Source organism: Sylvia atricapilla, chromosome 12 (genome assembly GCF_009819655.1).
Source record: "Sylvia atricapilla isolate bSylAtr1 chromosome 12, bSylAtr1.pri, whole genome shotgun sequence".
NCBI classification, from domain to species: Eukaryota; Metazoa; Chordata; class Aves; order Passeriformes; family Sylviidae; genus Sylvia; species Sylvia atricapilla.
In genome coordinates, this window is record NC_089151.1 from 19687890 (window position 1) to 19707396 (window position 19507).

The 19507-nt window shown below is 41.9% G+C and overlaps 1 protein-coding gene across 2 annotated transcripts in view; it reads left to right on the plus strand.

Annotated features, from left to right (window-relative positions):
* Positions 1–19507, plus strand: part of CHST8 (carbohydrate sulfotransferase 8) — a 183159-nt gene that overhangs the window by 38837 nt on the left and 124815 nt on the right. The window contains exon 2 of one of the 2 annotated variants that reach the window (XM_066327992.1): positions 2797–3021. In XM_066327992.1, the coding sequence (XP_066184089.1) occupies positions 2913–3021 (109 nt within the window). In that variant the 5' untranslated portion in view covers positions 2797–2912. Of the gene's footprint in view, positions 1–2726; positions 3022–19507 lie in introns of those variants that run through there. The other variant, XM_066327993.1, reaches the window with a different exon arrangement.

Consider the following 19507-nt stretch of genomic DNA (forward strand, 5'->3'; position numbering starts at 1 on the left):
TGGAACTGTAAGGTCAAGCTGCACTTTGGCTTTTTGTCGGTTTTTTCCCTCATCCATCTTTAAAATTGTGAGATTGCAGTGTAAAGGGTATTTTCAAATGTTTCCTTAATGAGGATACTTTGTTCACATTTATCAGTCAGTGCTCACAGCTTTCAGAGTTCCTCTGCTCCTGTAACTCAAGGAGCAGCCTGGGAGGGCCTGGGAAGCACATGCTCAGCATCCATAAACCAGCCGCTGCCATTCACCAGCTTTGCTCACAGAGGACATGTTAATTAAAGTCAACTGATTGGAAAAATAATTACAGGAGAACAGGGAGGGGGAAAGCTTAGACCCGTAATTTAAAGATCTCTGATGTTTGTATGTTGTTGAGAGGTAGTAATTTTGTTGAGAGGAAAGAGGATCTCTTTCTTTATCCTCTTCGGACTCCTGTGCTCACTGCTTGCAGAAACATTCCATGGCTACAGGCAATAAGCAGCAGTCTGTCTTTAGTGGCCTTTTATTCTTTCAAATATATGCTATCACCTAGCTTTGTTACTGTTGTATCTTGAGGTGTCCTGAAGAGACTGTAATGTCTAACCTAAAAGGTTTTGTATTACTGGTCACAGTTATTCCATAGGATGTGGAATAATGTAAACAATCTAATTGTTAGAAGCTGCTGTTGTAGTGTTTCTTGCACTAATTAAAACCTGGCTAGGGATCTTCTTTCTTGATTCTGCCAGTACTTCAAACAAAAAACATTTCAACAAATCAAATGCAGGGAAAATGGTTTCAGAGTTTAAGCTAATAATAATAATAATTGCTTTAGAAACCCGTATTTGCTCAAAGGTATAAGTCATTAAAAAATACCTCAGAATTCCGCACTGTGCAAATATTAACCCCTTGTTATTTAGGGGTGGATGTTTCTCAGCTATTCCCTCTCAGGTGATGATTCTGCATTTCTCACCAGCTCTGTGTCCCACAGCTGGAGGCATTCCCAGCAGGGAGGGGCAGTGCCCAGGGCTGTGACACTGGGAGCCCCTCCAGCCCTGCAGCATCATGGCCTTCCTGAAAAACCTGCCTCTTGTAGCTCCCTCCTCCCCATGGGCATGCAGAGACCATAAATAGGTGACAAAAAGGAAATCCTGTAAGTTGGGAAGCGAAATACAGTTCTTAGAAAGCTCTGACTGGACAGATTTACAAAATGATGGTGTGAGTTTGGTGTTGTACCTGCCTTGCCACCACTGGATATGGTTGGAAGTGCCCGTTTATCCCAACCCCTGCCTAAGTAGCCAAACAAATACTGCAGTGAGCCAGAGAGAGGGTGGGTTGTGTTCCCTGTTTGCTCACAACAGCAGTGGCTGGAACTGGAACACAGTGACTTTGAAGGCCAATCTGACTCCTCTGGTGCTTTAGAGTGAGCATTTGGCATTTAAAGGTAAATATATGTAGTAATTGCAAATGTCCACCCATGCTAGATTCACAACAGGCACAGATGAACCTGCACAAGGACTTAAACCAACTTGGCTCTGCTAGTGCTGAAAAACTTAGTGGTATTTTCTTTTAGAAAGGTGTGAAAAATGTTTAAGGTGAAAGAAAAAGAATACACAATTAGTATCTGCGGTAATTTGAACAGAGAATAAAGCTGAATTTGTTTATGCATAGAGAGAACTTAGTGCTCTGCATTCATTTAAGATACAAGCATCCCCCAGCGTTCCTGGCCTGGAGCTCTGGCTGCTTTACACACTGAATAAATATAGTTGGCACTAAACAATGTTAATAACATTATCAGTCAGAGTCACAGGATGACTTCATCTTTCACACCTTGTGTTCCTCTTTGATGCATTTTAGAAATTTAGAATGCCAGTACACTACAGAAAACCAAAAACTTGCTAAGGAAACCATGAAAAGCATACAAGTTGCCCCAACACCAAATATTCCAGGCACATTAAAAACATACCTTTAAAGACCTTTCCTGACATAATTACTTTGAATCATTACCTCTCCACAACCCATCCTTCCTGCAAACTGATGTTATACAGTCCTTCTGTACTTAAAATCTCCTTTGTTAATGAAGACCAGCTTCAAAAACTTTCCTTTAGAACGGGTCACATTTGCAGTAAAAAATATAAGGAAAGCAAAGTGATTTCCACCCCTGCAACTTGTTGCTGACCTCCAGCTGAGCCCTTGTGTTCAATAATTTGCTACTAAGAGATCCAGTTACATTTTGGGAACCAGTTCCTACTCTTCCTTCGTGTTTGCTGCAAACCAGTAAAAGGGGTCCAAGCACTGTGACCAGGATTCCCCTTGGAAATCAATTTGCCTGCAGAGCTTCTTCAATGGGTGGCCTGTGGTGGTGGGTTTCAATGTGTCTGTTCTTTCTCAGAGGTGGAGCAGCAGCTGCCAGTTCTGTGTTTGGCATGAAGTTGCAGCTTTCATGATTGTTCCCCACATATTATCTCCCTTTATGGTGTTCATATTGTTTAATCAGAGAGAAATAAAAATAAAAAGTGACACATTCTAAGCAAACTATTGAGAGAGATTTCTCTGGAAATTGCAGTCACGGCATGACCATTTCTCCCAAAATGCAATTTTAAACTATATATTGCTTCTTTTCTACATGTTAAAAAAGAGACATAAAATCAAAGATAAATTGATGGGACAGAAATAGACTGGATGATTTCAATTAACTGTACTAAAGAAATACTAGAGAAATCAGTTATTTGGTCTAAATGAGAACTTAAATCTACTAATCTGCATTGGAAAAATAAATGCCCTCTCTGCTAAGTCTTAGGGGTTTGGTTTTTTTACTTTTTGTAGACATATTACATCAGACTTCCAGATGAGAGGACGAAGACTATGAGTGAAGAGTGCCCTGGAGATTGCATGCAGTTCTTTTCCTGGGTCACAACTGGATTGATCTGAGAACAGTAATTATGAGGCTGACATGTATGTTCTCCTTCATCTTGCTATTTGGAGCAGTTGGGCTCGTTGTCTTCATTCACCTGCAGGATCCAGAAGAAATAGTTCATCAGCAGACACCAGGTTAGCATTCCTACTTCTGTTTGAATCACCTGCCCTTTCATGGTTGATATTTTGTACTTATATTCTCAACGTGTTTTACATATTTCACAGAGAATACCTCAAAAAAGATAGGTCATTCTTAACGAAGGCCACCTTGAAAGTAATTATCAGTTTCTTTTAAAAAATTGAAAAAAAAAGCACTTGCTGAGAAAACAGATCCAAGAACCAATTAATTGATTATATAGAGACCTTTGCCAATGTGCATAGGGTCAGCTGAGTGGAGTTAAGTTTCTGCTAAAGTTAAGATTGCCTTTTGCTACCAACTATATCACTATACATGTGAAAATGAGAGATTTCATCAAAAGTTCTGTTCCTGGAAATGCACTCCTCTGAATTTACCTTTATTTGCTTACCATTTGCCATTATTTCAGTGTGTCATGAGATGCAAAATAAGAGATGTATGAATGAGTCACATCAGAAACTTTAAGTACTTTAGGATGCATTCACTTAATTTGCTTAACTTCAATTAAACCTTTCATAACTGTTATTCATATGCATGCCACTTTCCTGCATTACTAAATTGAAACTGTGAAGAGCCACAAAGGCCACAGAGATGTGAGGACTAGAAACTTTCGGGCTGAAATAGTAATTTCCTTTCAAAGGGAGGCACAAAAGGAGTATGAAAGAATCCAAGATCTCTTGATTTACTTACAGTCCTTTTCTCTTTGCCTATGGCTGTAATGAAGGCTGCTTTAGAGCCTAGACAAATGCCAGTGCAGTTACTCTGGTTCAGGATAATGCCACTGTGTTCTGGGCTTCTGTCCTTGTGTTTGCTCTTTTATGCACTGAAATTGCCCCTTGACTAAACAAATGCTTCATAAGAAGTTTATTCATTTGACATCTTCATTGTACAGTGAACACAACTGTGTCTATTTAAAATCATTGCTAACTTTTTAAAGGAACTGAACTGTAACACAGAGAACTCCTAAATAATTACATTAATTGCTAATTTCTGTGTCTGGGTTTATTAAGTGCCTGTTTCCATGTCACTAAACAATCTGTACTTTAATATGTTGTTTATTTAGTCCAACTGCACACACGCCAATTTTGAAAGCAGCCACTCAGCTGAAACTATAGAAGTAATGAATCTTCAGTGTTGTGCAGAGCAGGAAATTAACTAGTTCCTTTAGTGCTTTTAGCAATTTATTTCTGTATTCTTAGATGCAGAAGAGTTTATAGATTAAAAACAGAGGTACTGGCCGTATTTAACTGAAACTGGCCAGTAGTTAAGGCATGAGGGAAGATGTATGGACAGCAAATGTAGGCAGTACTCTAATGCATCTCAGAATGTGTAACTTTGCATTGAAAAGTTAATTCTTTTTCCTGAAAGAGAAGGTTTTCTAGTGTGGTCTCAAAACCACTGCAATTTCTTTTCCATTTTTTTCACTGTCAGTCTCTCATCTTGACCTGTTCTCTGCCATAAACCTCTTGAATGTTGAGCTGATTGTAGTAACTGGGAAGTGATTTTTGAGAGCAGTGTAACTGGAGAAGGAGACACCCAAGCATATTTAAATAAAAGCAAGTTTGAACAGAGCTCCTGGCTGTGGCAGGGAAACTCGCTCTGTAATGTGCTCGATAGCTGTGGATGCCTAAAACACAAACATGCCAACGATGCTGTTACTGCCAAAGGTGTGTAATCAATTCCTCAATTCTCACATTCAATTACTATTTATGTTAATAGGAACCAGACTGTACCCTTGAGTAAAAGGTGCTCAGTACAATTACTTTTATTTCTGTTTGGCTGATTTTCATGTGTGTTAAGTGCTTTCAGCTCCCAGTGGACTGAGAAACTCCTCATATCCACTGCTTTTGAAAATTATACCAGCTATCACTAAAACAGGTGACTTAAATAACACAGGAAAAAGTATCCATTTATTTAATTTCAAAAAATGGGTTGGCATATTTCCTTCCTAGTGAGCCTCCTGTGAAAATCTGTCAATCACAGGCAGCATTTTTGGCATGCTGAGAGGATCCTTCCCTTCCTCTGCTCAGAGCATTTGTCCATAAAGGGGCCTGGCTCTAATGGAGATGGGATATTGCTATAATTTGCTTGCCTGATTGCTCTCGAGAGAGAATTGAACAAATGCACGTATCATTAAGCTACTTAGGACAACAGATTCTGCATGGCAAAGCTTTACTGGATTAGCCTTTGCTTTTGTGTTTCCTATGTAGTCAAACACATTTGCCAGACGCTGGAATCTCATCAGCAGGGCTGGAAAGAAGTTGGTAACACTCATTTTCCACTGAAAAGCAGCATAGGAGCCTTTGCATTGTCCAAAAGGACTTTTTTTGTTGATAGTTCAGTCATCTTTAATTTAGGATAGAACAACTTATGAAACAAGATTAATAAAAATACTTTGGTACTTCAGTTCTAGCTGTCTGTTTTAGAAATTGTTCTTGATTGTTTTAGCCCTAGCAAGCATGACAGTGAGACCTTGATGTACTACTTAAACCAGTATAAAATCCACAGTCATAAAACTTTAAGTAATGCTTACATTACTTTCACTGAGCAAAGTACTCCTGACAGTAGCTGTTTGTGTTGATTTGTTACTATTCATTTATTCTTTCCCTGTGCTTCACATTGCTACCTAATTGTGATGCTGTACTGAGAAAGCAATATCAAAGTAATTTTCCACAACATTAGTTACAATTTTCTTCTGATCTTTCAAGTGAAAAAATCCTATCCTGTTGGCTTCTGTGAGCATATAAACCTTGATTACATTTATCTGTTGGAAACCAATGCTTACGAAGTACATGTGCCCAGGATAGAGGGTGTAGGGCCTTTTTTGCTGATTGACAAACATGCTGTCTGTGTAGTTTTATTTATATAACACACATCACTCTGTGCTGATATTTAAGACAGACAGCCATTTGGGGTGGGCAGAACAGATTTCCCAAAGCAATATATTAAATACAGTAGATATTCTTGTGGTCATTAAAGAGACAAGAACTTCACTTAGGACAGTTGTTTTCTTGGCATGTATGAAGAGTGTTCTTACTGGGGGGAACTCAGGATAAGATCTGAGCAGTGGTATGAGTGATAGTCATACCCCATGGAGGAACAAAATGTTATTGTAATAATCCTCCCTGTGTAATTATATATGCCCCCTGCACATCAGAGCACAAATACTGGCTGGGCAGAGAGTGGATTGAGAGCAGGAGAAGAACTTGGGGACGTGGTGGCTGAGAAGCTCAACATGACCTGCATGTGTGCACTGGCAGCCCAGGAAGCCAACCCTGTCCTGGGCTGCACATCAGTGTTGGCAGCATGTCAAGGAAGGTGATTGTGCCCCTCTGCCCCACTCAGGTGAGACCGTACCTGCAGAGGTCTGGGGTCCACAGCACAGGAAGGATGTGGAGACAGTCCAGAGGAGGCCATGGAGATGCTCCAAGGGCTGGAGCCCCTCTGGAGCCAGGCTGGGAGAGCTGGGGGTGCTCACCTGGAGAAGAGAAGGCTCCAGGGAGAGCTCAGAGCCCCTTCCATTGCCTAAAGCAGCTCCACGAGAGCTGAGGAGGGACCTGGGACAATGGCCTGGGGCAAAAGTAGAAGAAGGGATGGCTTCAAACTGAAAGAAGATGGACTGGGATCAGATACAAGGAAGAAACTCTTCCCTATGAGGCACTGGCACAGGTTGCTCAGAGAATCTGTGGATGCTCCATCCCTGGAAGTAGTCGAGGCCAGAACAGATGAGGTTTTGAACAACCTGAACTAGTGAAAGGTCTCCCCAGCCCAGGGCAGTGGAGTTGGAACTGGACCATCTTCAAGGTGGAAAGGATTCCACCTCAAACCATTTTACAACTCTATGATTTCATGATATAAAACTTGCCTTCTGCAATAACCATACCATTATTTTCAAATAGGCACACCAAAGGATTTGTTCTAAGTCAAGCACGTTTGCACATGGCACACAAGAAAAATTTTATACATATATCCCCATCCTAATGCTAAAGCATAAATCTCCTGTCTGTGACAAGATATTAAACCTGAAAAAAGAAACTTTACAGTAACAAACTATTTAGCCACTCCACCACTGTGTTGGTCCTGGAACTGATGCCAGTTTGGGTTTTGCCTTTTTTTTTTAATATGTTCTCTGTATTCTTTGCACATATGTTTGTAGCTCTGTAGTCTATTGTACTTGTAGCTAGTTTTCCCAGTAGTTTCCCATGGCCTTTCCCTAGGCAGAAAGACAAAACAAATTCCAGAGCTTCAAGCCCCTGTGGGAGGTGCAAGGCCCCCATGCTGTCTTGGTTCTTCCTGGGAACCAAGGCTGAGAACAACTCCTGGAGATCCATTCTCATGGACAAAATACAGCCAGTGCCAAGGGGGGGACTCCAGGGAAGGGGCTTGACCTGGGGGAAATTGCATCACCACTTGTCATCCTAACTGGTGCTTTTTATCAATTATGCTCATTTCCTAAAACCTATAAATATGTACTCATCCCTGTGGGTGTGGGTTTTTGTGGGCATCTTTCCATAACTGCTCCTGAAGGTCTTCAAATAAAGATCCTCTTTTACATTACCTCATTACTAAAATTATCTCAGGTTTCATTTCCAGGTTGGGAAAAGGGCAACAGAACCAGAAAAGAGAAGGGTCCTGTCCAGCCTGTGGTAGGAGGAGGGTTCTCCAGCATAGAGTGTGCTCCCTCTGTGTCAGGGTGTGCTCTGAGAGAGCCAGCAGGGCCAACAAGCCCTTCCCAGCCTTGGCCACAGCCACAGCAGCTCCTGAGAGCCCTGAGAACAAGGGCTGTGAGAGCTGCTTTTGGGTGGTACAGGACAGAGCAACTGGACCAACAACAACACTGACAGGAGAGTCAAGGGGCACAGCATTTCCTGACAGATCTCGAGTGGATTTCAAACAGCACAGAAACTTCTGAGCCACAGAGCAGCCAGTCCATGGGACTGTGGTCATGAACAGCAGGTGGTTGGGTGAGGTCCTGAGCACCAGGAAGGAGCTGCCACGTGGCACCAAGGACACAGTAAATAGCTGTACTGCAATCCCCAGAGCTGGACAGTGTACTTGAGACTATGCTCTATGGACTGTAGTCAGAAGAGATAGGGTATTTTAAAATGGCATAGACTTTTCTAATAGGAGATTTTGCCACATAAAAACCAGAGAAAGTATTAGTAATCTTCTGCATAAGCCTGTGGGGGGAAAAAAAAACCTACTGAATTTTTGCCATATAGTTACTGAATTCACAAACCTGGAAGAGTTTTCAGTTAAAACTTTTAAGGTGAATATATATGGTCACATGCTTCTCTGGGAGCTGAAAAAAGGTGGAAAATACATCTCAAAGGATCCATATTGTAAAAGCTCCTAAAGAGTGAAAACACAGAATGGCTTTGCACTCTGTATCAGAATTTGAAAGTCAAATATGAATATAACCAAGCCTGAAACTCATCTGACTGAGATTTCGCACTGATTGCCATCTTTCTTCATTGACCAGTTTCTAACATTATTCTTTCATCCTCTTTATTTTCTGCTTTACTGAGGGTGTGATGGGGAGGAGAGGGAGGAAGGAGAGATATGGGGAAGGGCTGGCACAGGGATGCTGTTGTCCCTGACAGCACAAGGGAGCCACAGCAAATATTGCAGCAGCCTTGGAGCAAAGTTACTTATTCACAGCACACACACATTGTTACTCACCAACTACACACCTGTGCACATCTCCATGCTCACTGTACATTTCCAGAATTCTGTCCCAGTGTACAGTGCACCGTTTGTTTGTCAGAATGGAAACTTTCTATAAATACAGTTGAAAACGAACTGGCATTGTATAATTTCAGAAGTCATTTTCCTGCCATTTGCAACTTACTGCTCTTTATAAGCCTGAAGCCATTTAATCTGCTTCTCAACTGACAGTATCAGCAGAAGTGATGAGCAGAGACTCTGGTGGCTGTAGCAGAGGTGAGGTGGCTTGCTGGTGCTCTTTTGAGGCAGAAGAAACATCTGTTACGTGTGTGAGGGTAGTTTTGCCAACTCAAGAGTGGCTGAACCATCTGCAGTCACATACTCTGAGTCTTCTTAAACTGAACTTCCCCAAACAAAGGACTTCCTGGAGACTGGTTGACAATGGTCTACAGTTATTGGGACAAAGTGTCTCTGCCAAGGCAAGGCACTTAGCAGGGCCGTAAGATATTCCCTTTCCTGCTGCTTGAAATGGTTGTGGTTTAGACTGGGAATGTGAACCTGGTCATTTTTCACATTGGAAAGAAGTGCTAGCAACGACTTCATCAGCCTACTGCTCTAAGGGACCAAAATCTGGCCAGATGGTTTCAAAGGAAACCCTACACCACACTGCCAGTGCAAATCTGCTCAAAAGAAATGTTAGTCTAGTGTACAAGAAATGTCAGTCTAGTGTAGAAAGCAATCACAAATAAGCTGTTTTATCACCAGCGTACTATACAGAGATGGTCTCCTACAACCTTCTCCCTACGGTCATGATTGTGCCATATTCTTGGCAGTCTTATAAAAGATGCAGCATTTATTTATTACATGATATTGAGAAGGCACCACTCCTTCCCTTCCCTTCCCTTCCCTTCCCTTCCCTTCCCTTCCCTTCCCTTCCCTTCCCTTCCCTTCCCTTCCCTTCCCTTCCCTTCCCTTCCCTTCCCTTCCCTTCCCTTCCCTTCCCTTCCCTTCCCTTCCCTTCCCTTCCCTTCCCTTCCCTTCCCTTCCCTTCCCTTCCCTTCCCTTCCCTTCCCTTCCCTTCCCCATTCATGAGCCTAAAGCCCAGTAAAGCAACTACAGCTCTTATGCCAGAGCTTGGCAGACCAGCATTTATTTGACAGTATTTCCTGTCAACCATTAGCACGTTTTTCATAGGAGTCACACACTGAGCTGTTAAGGCTGTGGAACTGGGATCCAAAGCTGCTGTGATTTGTTCCTGTCTTGCCCAGCTGCTCATAGATTGTGCTGTATTGTGTTACATCAGGCAATTCACCCATTCAGTGTTTCCATTTCCTCTTATAAAGGGAATTCTCTCCAGGCCATTCAAGGTGCCTAAGGACTTTTAGATACCACGACAGAAGACCAAATCATATTAACTATGATTTTGTCACCAAATCCAGTGCACTACCAGCAGCAGTTACAATCCCACGTACACATCAGATGACTGAACCAGATCCACTGTTCATTTATTTAATGGCATAAAGACCATGTCACCTAATCCCAAATGTATTTATCAGTATAAAACCAGAGTGATGTAGTGCTGACTCACTCCTCTAGGGCAGCTTTCACTTCCACAAATTTCCCTATCCTCTGTCCTTCTGTGAGCATTTCTTCTCTGACAAAAAAAAAAAAAAAAAAAAACCTTTGATATTTCCTTTAAAGCTTAGTTTTAAAAACTGTCAGAGGTTGACACTTTGTTGTTGTGTCTGGCAAAATAAAAAGTGACCTGCCATCTCTGAGCTGCATTCATTTATGGTGCTTGGCAGCATATCATGGGCAAAACTCAGCTGCACTGTGTCAGAGGACTCTCAGAATGGCAGCTTTCTGAAAGGATATTCCCAGGGAATGAGCCTGGATGCATCTAAGATTCCCCTGGAAATTTGCAGAAGCATTACAAAAACGTGCAAAAGTTGATCAGCAGACTTTCATTTCACCTCAAAACATTTATTCTAAATATAAGACTGTATTTAATTTTCCATAGAAAATGTGTCTGCACTAGAAAGCCTCCTTCCATATGTCAGCTATCGTTTAATTTGCATGATTTTTAAAACATAGTAACATACTGAGGAGCTTAAGTCAGTTTAAAATACTTCCTGGATTTTCTGCAGTTTATGCCATTTTGAGCATGTTTTATTATATATGTTTCCATTTCTGAAAGTTATTAATAGTCTCTTAAAAGCTTAACCAAAACTTCCTCTCTCCAGCAATATCATCCCTTTTCATTTAGTAAACATTAATTTTCCTTTCATGATTCTAGTGGAGCTTGAAATTAAAGGTGGCTTTCTTCCCTATTATGGCTTTCTTTGTGTATCAGCATCAAAACTGCCAGTTTACTACTTTAGCACCACTCAAGAGAGCAAACAAAAAGCAAATGTGTAGGCCCTACACAATATCAGCTTCTTGGGGACATCTTTACGATTTTCTCCAAACAAACTATCTATTGTTGAAAATAAATGACTGGTTTAAGATCTCTCACCACTTGATATGCACAAGGTGGTTAACTGATTTTAATGTTATTCTGTATAGACCCTCTCCTCTAAGCCAGTGTCTCATAGCAATAGTGCACAAAACACTTCCCTATCACCTGAATGGCTCAGCTGCTGACTCTGCTCCAATGCCTCAAGGGTCAGAATATTCTGCACCTTGTGAAATTCAGTCCCATCTTTGTCACTTTTTGGTCTCAGCCGCTTCAGAAGGTCTATGTGGTGATTAAGTCTCAGGCTTAGTTCTCTTTGCTCACCCAAGATTCAGGTGGTGGTTTAGAGTCTTTTGCCCTCTGAAGGCCCTGAGCCAGACACGAGAATGAAACGGAGTCTTCAAGGTCTTGTTTTTCTCTTGGTTTCTGGCGTTGTTTATTAATTCTTATCTTACAGTGTTCTCTGTGCCTGGCTGAGGTGTTCTGCTGTATTGACACAGGACAACTCCCCCTTCAATGGGAGGGTGCAGCCTCTTTATACAGATAATTACATCTCTATTATTTACAGTGGTGTGCCAATACCTGTTACCTGTACTAACAGGGTCAACTCTACTCTGACCCTTAAACTACTTTGTGCCAGCGTCACATCAGAAGATGGATGCCAGAGGAGAAGAAGAACCAAGGGCACCACCCTAAATCCTCCATCCTGTCCCCATGTACATGCATTCTAAAAACCCAAAACTACAAAATTTTCCAGCCGGTGATACACTGCAGTACTGTCTGTCACACCTTTGTGACTTGTAATTCTTGTCTCAGTGTTAGAAGCTTTTTCCATAGGCTGAAGTCAAAGACCGTGTCCTCCTGGGCTCCGTGCCAGGCAACCCCCTTGGCCTGGCTCCACGCCTCCCTGGGCAGGATTCAAACCCTCTGGTTCGGGTCCCAGTCCTCTCTACCGAGGTCTGTGACCTTCCAGGGCATCCAGAGGAATGCCCTGGACTCCAACAATTAAGGGTCAAAATGCTCCTGCCAGGGCCTTCCTGTACTGCCACTTCTGTACCTCAGGGCAATTCAGAGATGCTCTGTCCTTCTTTTCTTTAGAATCACTATCCATATCTACAGAAACTGTCTTCTGGGTCTTCTGTTCCTGTGCTTGGTTGGAAACCACACATTTTCTCACACAACTCTTGACAGGGACTGTATGTCTGATGTTTTGCTCTTTGTGGCACACATTAGATGAGAAATCTGTGTTTGCAGACTTTGGGTACCCCTAAATGATGAAAGCAAAACCTGCTGTGACACTGAGGGTGTGGGCACAGGTTACATGGGCCTGGGGGAAGGCAGGGACATGAAGTCTCTGCATGGAGCAGTTGGTACTGAACAGCCTCAGGAGGGCAAAAAGGCAGGGTTTGAATGAAATTCCTCATCCTTCAAGAAGGCACCAATGCTCTAGTGCCCTGTTCCTTTTGTATTCTAATTCATTTACCTTTCTCCTTCCATCTGGCAGTGCTGAGCTTCCTGTAATGATGGCACAGATAATGCTTGGGACAAACAAAAGTGTATTGGCTTTAGAATTACTTCAGGCTTGAATTTACAGGAGTCTTTGGATGGCCTGCACCCACTGCAGTCAGAGTGGCTGATATGGAGGCAGAGGACACACACAAATCCTTGTTGTGCCCAGGAGGACAGAAAGCACAAGCCTAAAGAGAGGGAACTGGTCACTTGCCTATAGGCTACTTGGGAGGGGTGGGAGGGGAGACTCCTTTTCTCAAGCTGTAGGTAGTGCACAGGGCCAGGGTCCTACATACCAGTTTCCAACTTGTTGCATTTTTTTCCTTGATTCATTTGACTTGACTTCCTTTGTTAATGAAGTCCTGCACAACTTAATACCCCTAAATCAAACCATGGCAGAAATTACAGATAGCAATCACTGCCACTCTGTGTGAATGGAATGCAGTTTTAATTGGACCCTCCTAATTGTGTGTGCAGCTGCTCAGGAAAACATGATGATGCTTATCTCATACAGGAAAACAAACTCCACTCACTATTGCACTGTAAACCAATGAGAAGGTGTGTATTCAAATGCTCTCAAAAGTATATATTCCTACCTGCAGGTAAGGACCAGGAGTTTTATGCCATAGCAAAGCAATTCTGCACTCATTGAGACTTTATTGTAGTTCACTGTAATTGTTTAAAGCTCATCTTAAAGACTGTGTGGAGAACTTAAACAGAGCTGGGATATCGTTCACATGCTCAAAACAAACACCAGCACCACAGCCACCGAGTTCACTCGGATACTGTGAACAGCCAATACCAACAGTGGAAACGAATCCTCTGCTTTTCTCTGAGCTGTTAAATTGAAACCTGCCCCTCCCCTTCCTTTAGCTCAAGAGGTGCTATTTCCTTGTAAACAGGAGGCATCCTTAAACCACTATGTAATTAAAGTTCCCATTATTCTGCATTTATGAGCTGCTCATTCTCCTGTTAGTGGAGGGAATTAAGTTGCTCGAGAATGTACCAAGTCAGGTGTTATTTAGCAGCTCTGCACTGGTGATGTAGGAGTTCAGTGCTGCATATTAAACCAGCCCCATCCCTGCATGGCCCAGCGCTGTACCCACCAATACTTGCTGAAGGCTGCTTGGAATGATTTATGCTTTGTAGGAAAAAAGCAAGATAAACAGACCTTACCAAACCATTACAACATCAGTGTTAAGAACAAAAGGCGTGTGATCTCTCCCATATCTCCCCTACCTAAGTGGAAGAGAAACAGGGAAAGAAAAAAGATGTGTGCAGCAGAAGACTGCTAGGCAAGGAGGTTTGAGAAACATCAGCCAAGCCAACTTCCTTGTCTGTTCTTCACATTTGGAATTATCTAATGAAAGGAGCTTTGTGGGGTTTTTTGTTTTTTTTTTTTTTTGGAAAGCATACAGAGAGACTAGTTCTGCTAGATACTTCAACGTTTTTAAAAAAATGAAAAAGAATATTATTAAAATTAATGTTTTTAATTAAGTGAGAATATTACATAAAGTTTACTGCAGTTTTATAATGCATGTTAATAGGAAATGGGTCCAGAGTCAGGGTGACTGAAGTTCCTGGGGTGCTACAATGGAGACAAGGGAAGTAGGAAGGAAAACGTACATTTACTACAGTTACCTTACTGTAGTTAACCAACTTAGAAAGAACACCTGGCATTTCTAAAGCACGAAATATTTCTAAGGAACAGTATTGATATAATTATACTATAGTTCCATATACAAATCTTTGGAACATAATACATTCTCACTGTCTACACATTTGCACACCGTATTTTTCCTCTTGCTTATTTCCAGAGATCAAATTATATATTCAGTATATTCTGATTATTCTCTGCCTTTTCCTCTCAAGGCAGTGGCTTCACTTCTTAATTGCGACCCAGTGGAGATAAGTTCACCACAACATAATTTAATGAACTATGGAAGAGTTACCTCTTTCTGCATGAAGTATCAAGCTGCATGTCAGAGAAAGAGTATCTCCTAGGTGATGTTTCAGTAGATAATAATTAAGTAAGACATTTCCTACAATAATACTACCCACACAAAAATGCAGCCCTTCCCCCCAAATTGGACGACACATTAAGTGAATTAATAAGCCAAGGACACCATTCCTAAAAGAAATTCAGTCCCACAATTTCTTTCCTCCATGAAAGCACAGATTAGAAACCAGAAACCCACAGGACAGATAAGGAAATTTTCCTGGTTTTCCCCTTCACCTTCAAAGGCTGAAATGTACTTGATTTACCCTTCACATCAGTCTTGGATGTGCCATCACCAGAGTCCCTTCCAAGTGTGGAGGCTTTCCTTCTTGCCCTAGATGCTCCTGAGCAGATCATCAGTAGCACCCTCAGCACACACAGCTGCCAGCTCAGCCCCTCCTGCCCCTTCACTGGGGCCTTTGGGAAGAGATTTCTGCAGCACCAGCCTTGCTGTATTTTAAGTTATTTTATTTTTTTTTTTGTGTGTGTGTAGGGAAAGAAACTTAGACTTTAAAATATGCCCTGTGAGGTGGCCTGAGGGAGCAGGACTGAGCTTCCCCCCATCTCCCTCCCAGCCATGCTTCATCTCCCTCATCCAGCCTGCTGTTTGCAGCCTGTCCCTACCTGAAACAGTGAAGACATCCTTGTGTCCCTTGATCTTGGTATATTTTTGTTGCAATTTAATCTTAATTAGATTTCAGATTCTCAAATTAGGGTGTGCAAGTCAAATGCTGGCTCCTACTGAGTTCAGAAGGCTGTGTGGATTTTTAGGCATTTTTACAGCATTCAGCTACTTTCATCCCAGCTTCCACACCACAACACCACAGGTAGTTATGTGATTAAAATCAAAGGTGCTTCCCAAATGTTGAGGCAGCATTTCAAAAAATCTGAGTATTTTAATATTCATTAATTAAATGTTTCTGTGTTTCTGTCTTTTTAGCAACCAACCACGGATGCTGTTAAAGCATTCAAATGAAGGACTAATTATTCATATTCCAAGAGAAACCCTATTTGCTACAACAGCAGCTGCAATTAGCAAGGCAAACCCATCTTCTGGTAGTCATTTAGTGGAACCAGAAGCAATCACAGAACTCTGGTCTTCGTAGAAGAAAAGTGTTTGCCATCTCCTTCTCAGTGAAGAAGGTGCATGGTGTTAGAGGGTCACCTTGAGAAAGTGCAGTTCTGCTTTTTGGCTGTGACTTTGCTCCCTAAACATTTATTAGACCTCTTGCATGTAAGGACTGTTTTAGTAGCCTAGTTGTATGAATCTGGCTCTATTTCTTTTATTTAGCAAGGTTAGACTATTGTTTGTCAGGAATTCCACAAAACTAAGATTCCTTGCGTGCACAGCTGCATTTGGGTGGTGTGTTCATCTTCTCTTCAGCTGTGTCTTAGCTGTGGAGCACCTGGGAAATGGGAAACCAGGTGCAGGTGGCCAAGCAGGTTTTTCAGACGCAGAATGGGACAATCCACTGTTGTTTCACTGATAATTTCACTGTTTCCCATCACGAGGAGGGGCTGAAGCCGGACCCCCATGGCTTGGAGCCTCCGAGGAGGGATGGCCAGGTCAAGGTATGCAAAATATGTGGAAACCATTCTATGCTACATTTTTGAGTCCATGGATTGCTTTTAAGGGTCCAAACAGAGGGAAAAAAGTAAGCTTACACCTAGAAAGCCTCAATAGAAAGTGGTCTGTATGTCCACATAGTAATTTTAGGAGATCACAGACTTAATGGATGTTGAAGCTACAGTTTAAAGGATATAGTAGCTAGAAATGCATCTAAAGCTATGCATTTGGTTTGAACTATAAACCAGAAATAATCTCTCCAAAAGGAAATTGAAGTAAAGCATATTAGGAGTGCTCCACACCAGATACAAATAACCACCCAGCTGGAAAGTTGCATTTCCTCACTGGGCCAGTGCAGAAGCATGGTCAGCAGTAAATGTGCCTTAATGGCCCTTTTTGCTGACTCATTCAAGTTTACAGGGAAATATGCCAGCCCTAGATTTCTTCAGAAGCCATATTTGCTTTGTCACTGTTCAGAGAACTTTTGAGGATGTGTCTGAGTGTGCAGAGCTCTCTTCCCCTCCCTGAGGCTCCCTGTGCTGCTCACCCAGGGCTGCAGCTGTGAGCAGTGTGCAGATCACGTTGGATACACTCCAACTGCTCACAGCAACTACGTTTTAACCCTCCTGCAAACAGACATATTTCAGATCTCTTCTAACATTTCTTTCTGTATGTGAAACAGAAAGATACATCTGGGGAAATAACCCAAGATTCAGAGTGGTTGGTCTGTTTTAAAGTTCATCTTTCCCAAAAAGTGATGCAGAAATGATGCACGTAGCCTCTCCTACAGCTGATGCAACCTCATCCTTTCAGCTGTAGTTCCATTCAGTCCCTGTCCCTCTGCCCAGACAACAGTGCAAGCCCCTATGGAAGTGAGAGACTGGAAGGGGACAGTGTACAGAAATCCTACATTTCTGTAGGAAAGTTATAGTGGGAAGGCCCTAAAGCAAAAGGGGTCAGTCTCAACAAGTTCCAGTGACCCCTCTGCTTTCAAACTTCTGGTGCACTGGGTACATGGATCTTCCTTGGATTGCTTTAGCCCCTCAGACACATAAATAGCTCATTTGCTCAATGATTATGTCGGCTCCTAAAGTAAGTGGAGGTCCATGTACTTTAAAAATAGCTTTAGAAAACCTGATTCAAAGCCTCTTGGAGAGAATAGTAACTTTTCTCAATTTGCTTTCAAGTGTGTCCCAAGAATTTATCAGTTCCTGCAGCCCCTGCTTCAACAGAATTGAACTCAGCTTACTGAACATGATACTCTGCTTTTTTCTTATTGCTAGTTCGAATTCATATTCACAGTGCAGCACTTTGAATCAGAGGTTTTCCCCAGATGCCTCTGATGCTTATCCTCCTTTGTTAAAGAGAATGCTACTTCATCTTGCAGAGCTGGTGGCCTCTTTTCAAAATCTACCACGCTGCAAAGAATGATGTTGTCAGACAGACTGATCTTTCTCCAATAGCTTTTGCAGCACTTTTGTTATAAAGATGTTAAAGATAACATGGAAGAGAAAAGGAACAGATTTAGAGTCTTGGGATAACAAAATACAAAGCATGACAAAGAATCGTAATGCTGATACTTGTGATTGAAAGAGCCACTGAGTAAGTCTGTCCTGAGTTTTGGGGAAGAATAAGGGAAATAGATAATGTAGGTTGCTAAAAGTAATAAATAGATTTTTGTGAGAAATGATAACAATATTCTTTTAAAGGATTGTTCATTGCTTTGTTTCATTGCTGTAACTGATAGTTAATTGTGCTAACTGGAAAGAGCATCAGTCCAAGACAGCACACCTTCAGCAGTCTGAGCCTCCAATTCACAGTTTAGTTAATCCAGGGAACTATTAAGTACAGTAAAAGGCCAGGAACAGCATGCACATCATGGGAACAGAGAACCACAGCACTTACTCTAGCTCTGTTAAACAGAAATTATAATGAACAGGTTTTAAAATGCATTGATATGGAGAGTCCTTAGTAACTGTACAGTGACTTAAAGTGATGGCCCAGCTTTTGGGCTGAGTTCTGCTCACAGGGTCAAGGACTGCTAGGTGGTGTTTTCTCAAACAAGAAAAAGATCTCAATCCATCACTTACTGGTAACTCTATCTATCTCTAAAGAGTTTGCAAAACCTGAGATACTGAAGAGTAGAAAGTCCCCTAGAGAAGATCTAGTTAGAGGTACAGGAGGCAAAGCACAAGATTCATTATGCAACTAGACATGTCCAAAGACAGCTTGTGCAAGAGTGAAAGAGATTCTTCTGATATCCTCCTTCATGGGAATTGTCCTGTTCTTCAAGTAAACAGAAAGTACAGGTCGCCCTGAACTCACCAAGGGAACGAGAAGCCCTAAGATGGTGCCTACTGTTAAATAAAGGCTGGATCTCCTCATTGCTGAGGGACTGTCCCTGTTCCACATGGACAGAACTGCAGTACCCAGAGAAGATTCTTGGAGCAGAGTTGGGCTGTTCCAGGGCTCAGTGCCCCCAGTGTGCAGCCAGCTGCTCCTGTGTTCACTCCTGTATTCATTCCTCTCTCTTGGCTGCACCTAGTGAACAAGTTTTAAAGGATTCAAGCACCAAGTGGAGAATGTACCTGGTGGGCTCTCTCCAAGTATCTTTTTATTGCTTTCTACCTTTGTAAACAAGTTAAAAATGCGGCAAAGAGGAAAATTGCTAGTGACACTTTAGACCTTGCTGGGTCTCCTACCATTACCACTCTGAACAGCATAGAAAACTAGTTATGCCAATTAAAAGAATTGGAGTAATAATTTTGAAATAGGAGGTGTCTAACTTGTCATTTTTGAGTGAAGTCATCTAACACAATTTCTGAATTTTCTGGATTTTTTGCATGAAGTATTGTAGCCTGCACAAGTCTTGTAATTAAAACGCTATCATAGTGAAAAGCATGTACCAGAGTTGAGGATTAGGTGATCTTATTCCTGTAATAGGATTTGTCTGCTAATTGTCACTGAAATGACAGCAGCCTCTGTTATTAGGAGCACAGGAATTGCCATGGTGGTTCAGATCAGCAGCCTTTCTCTCCATCAAAATATCCTGACTTCAGCACCAGACAGTATGTAATGGTTTAGAAGAAAAGGCAAGGTAGGCTGTTCTGGAATAAACTGCTGTCAGGTAAAGGTTCTTCAGTATTCTCATGACTAACACACAGGTTATGCCCTAACCCAGGAGCATTCACATTTCTTACAGAACTACTTTATGTTGGCAAAGAAGCACAATCTTTTAATTTTGCTCCATAGATTTCCCTTTCTGAGACACACAGTCACTTAATTCAG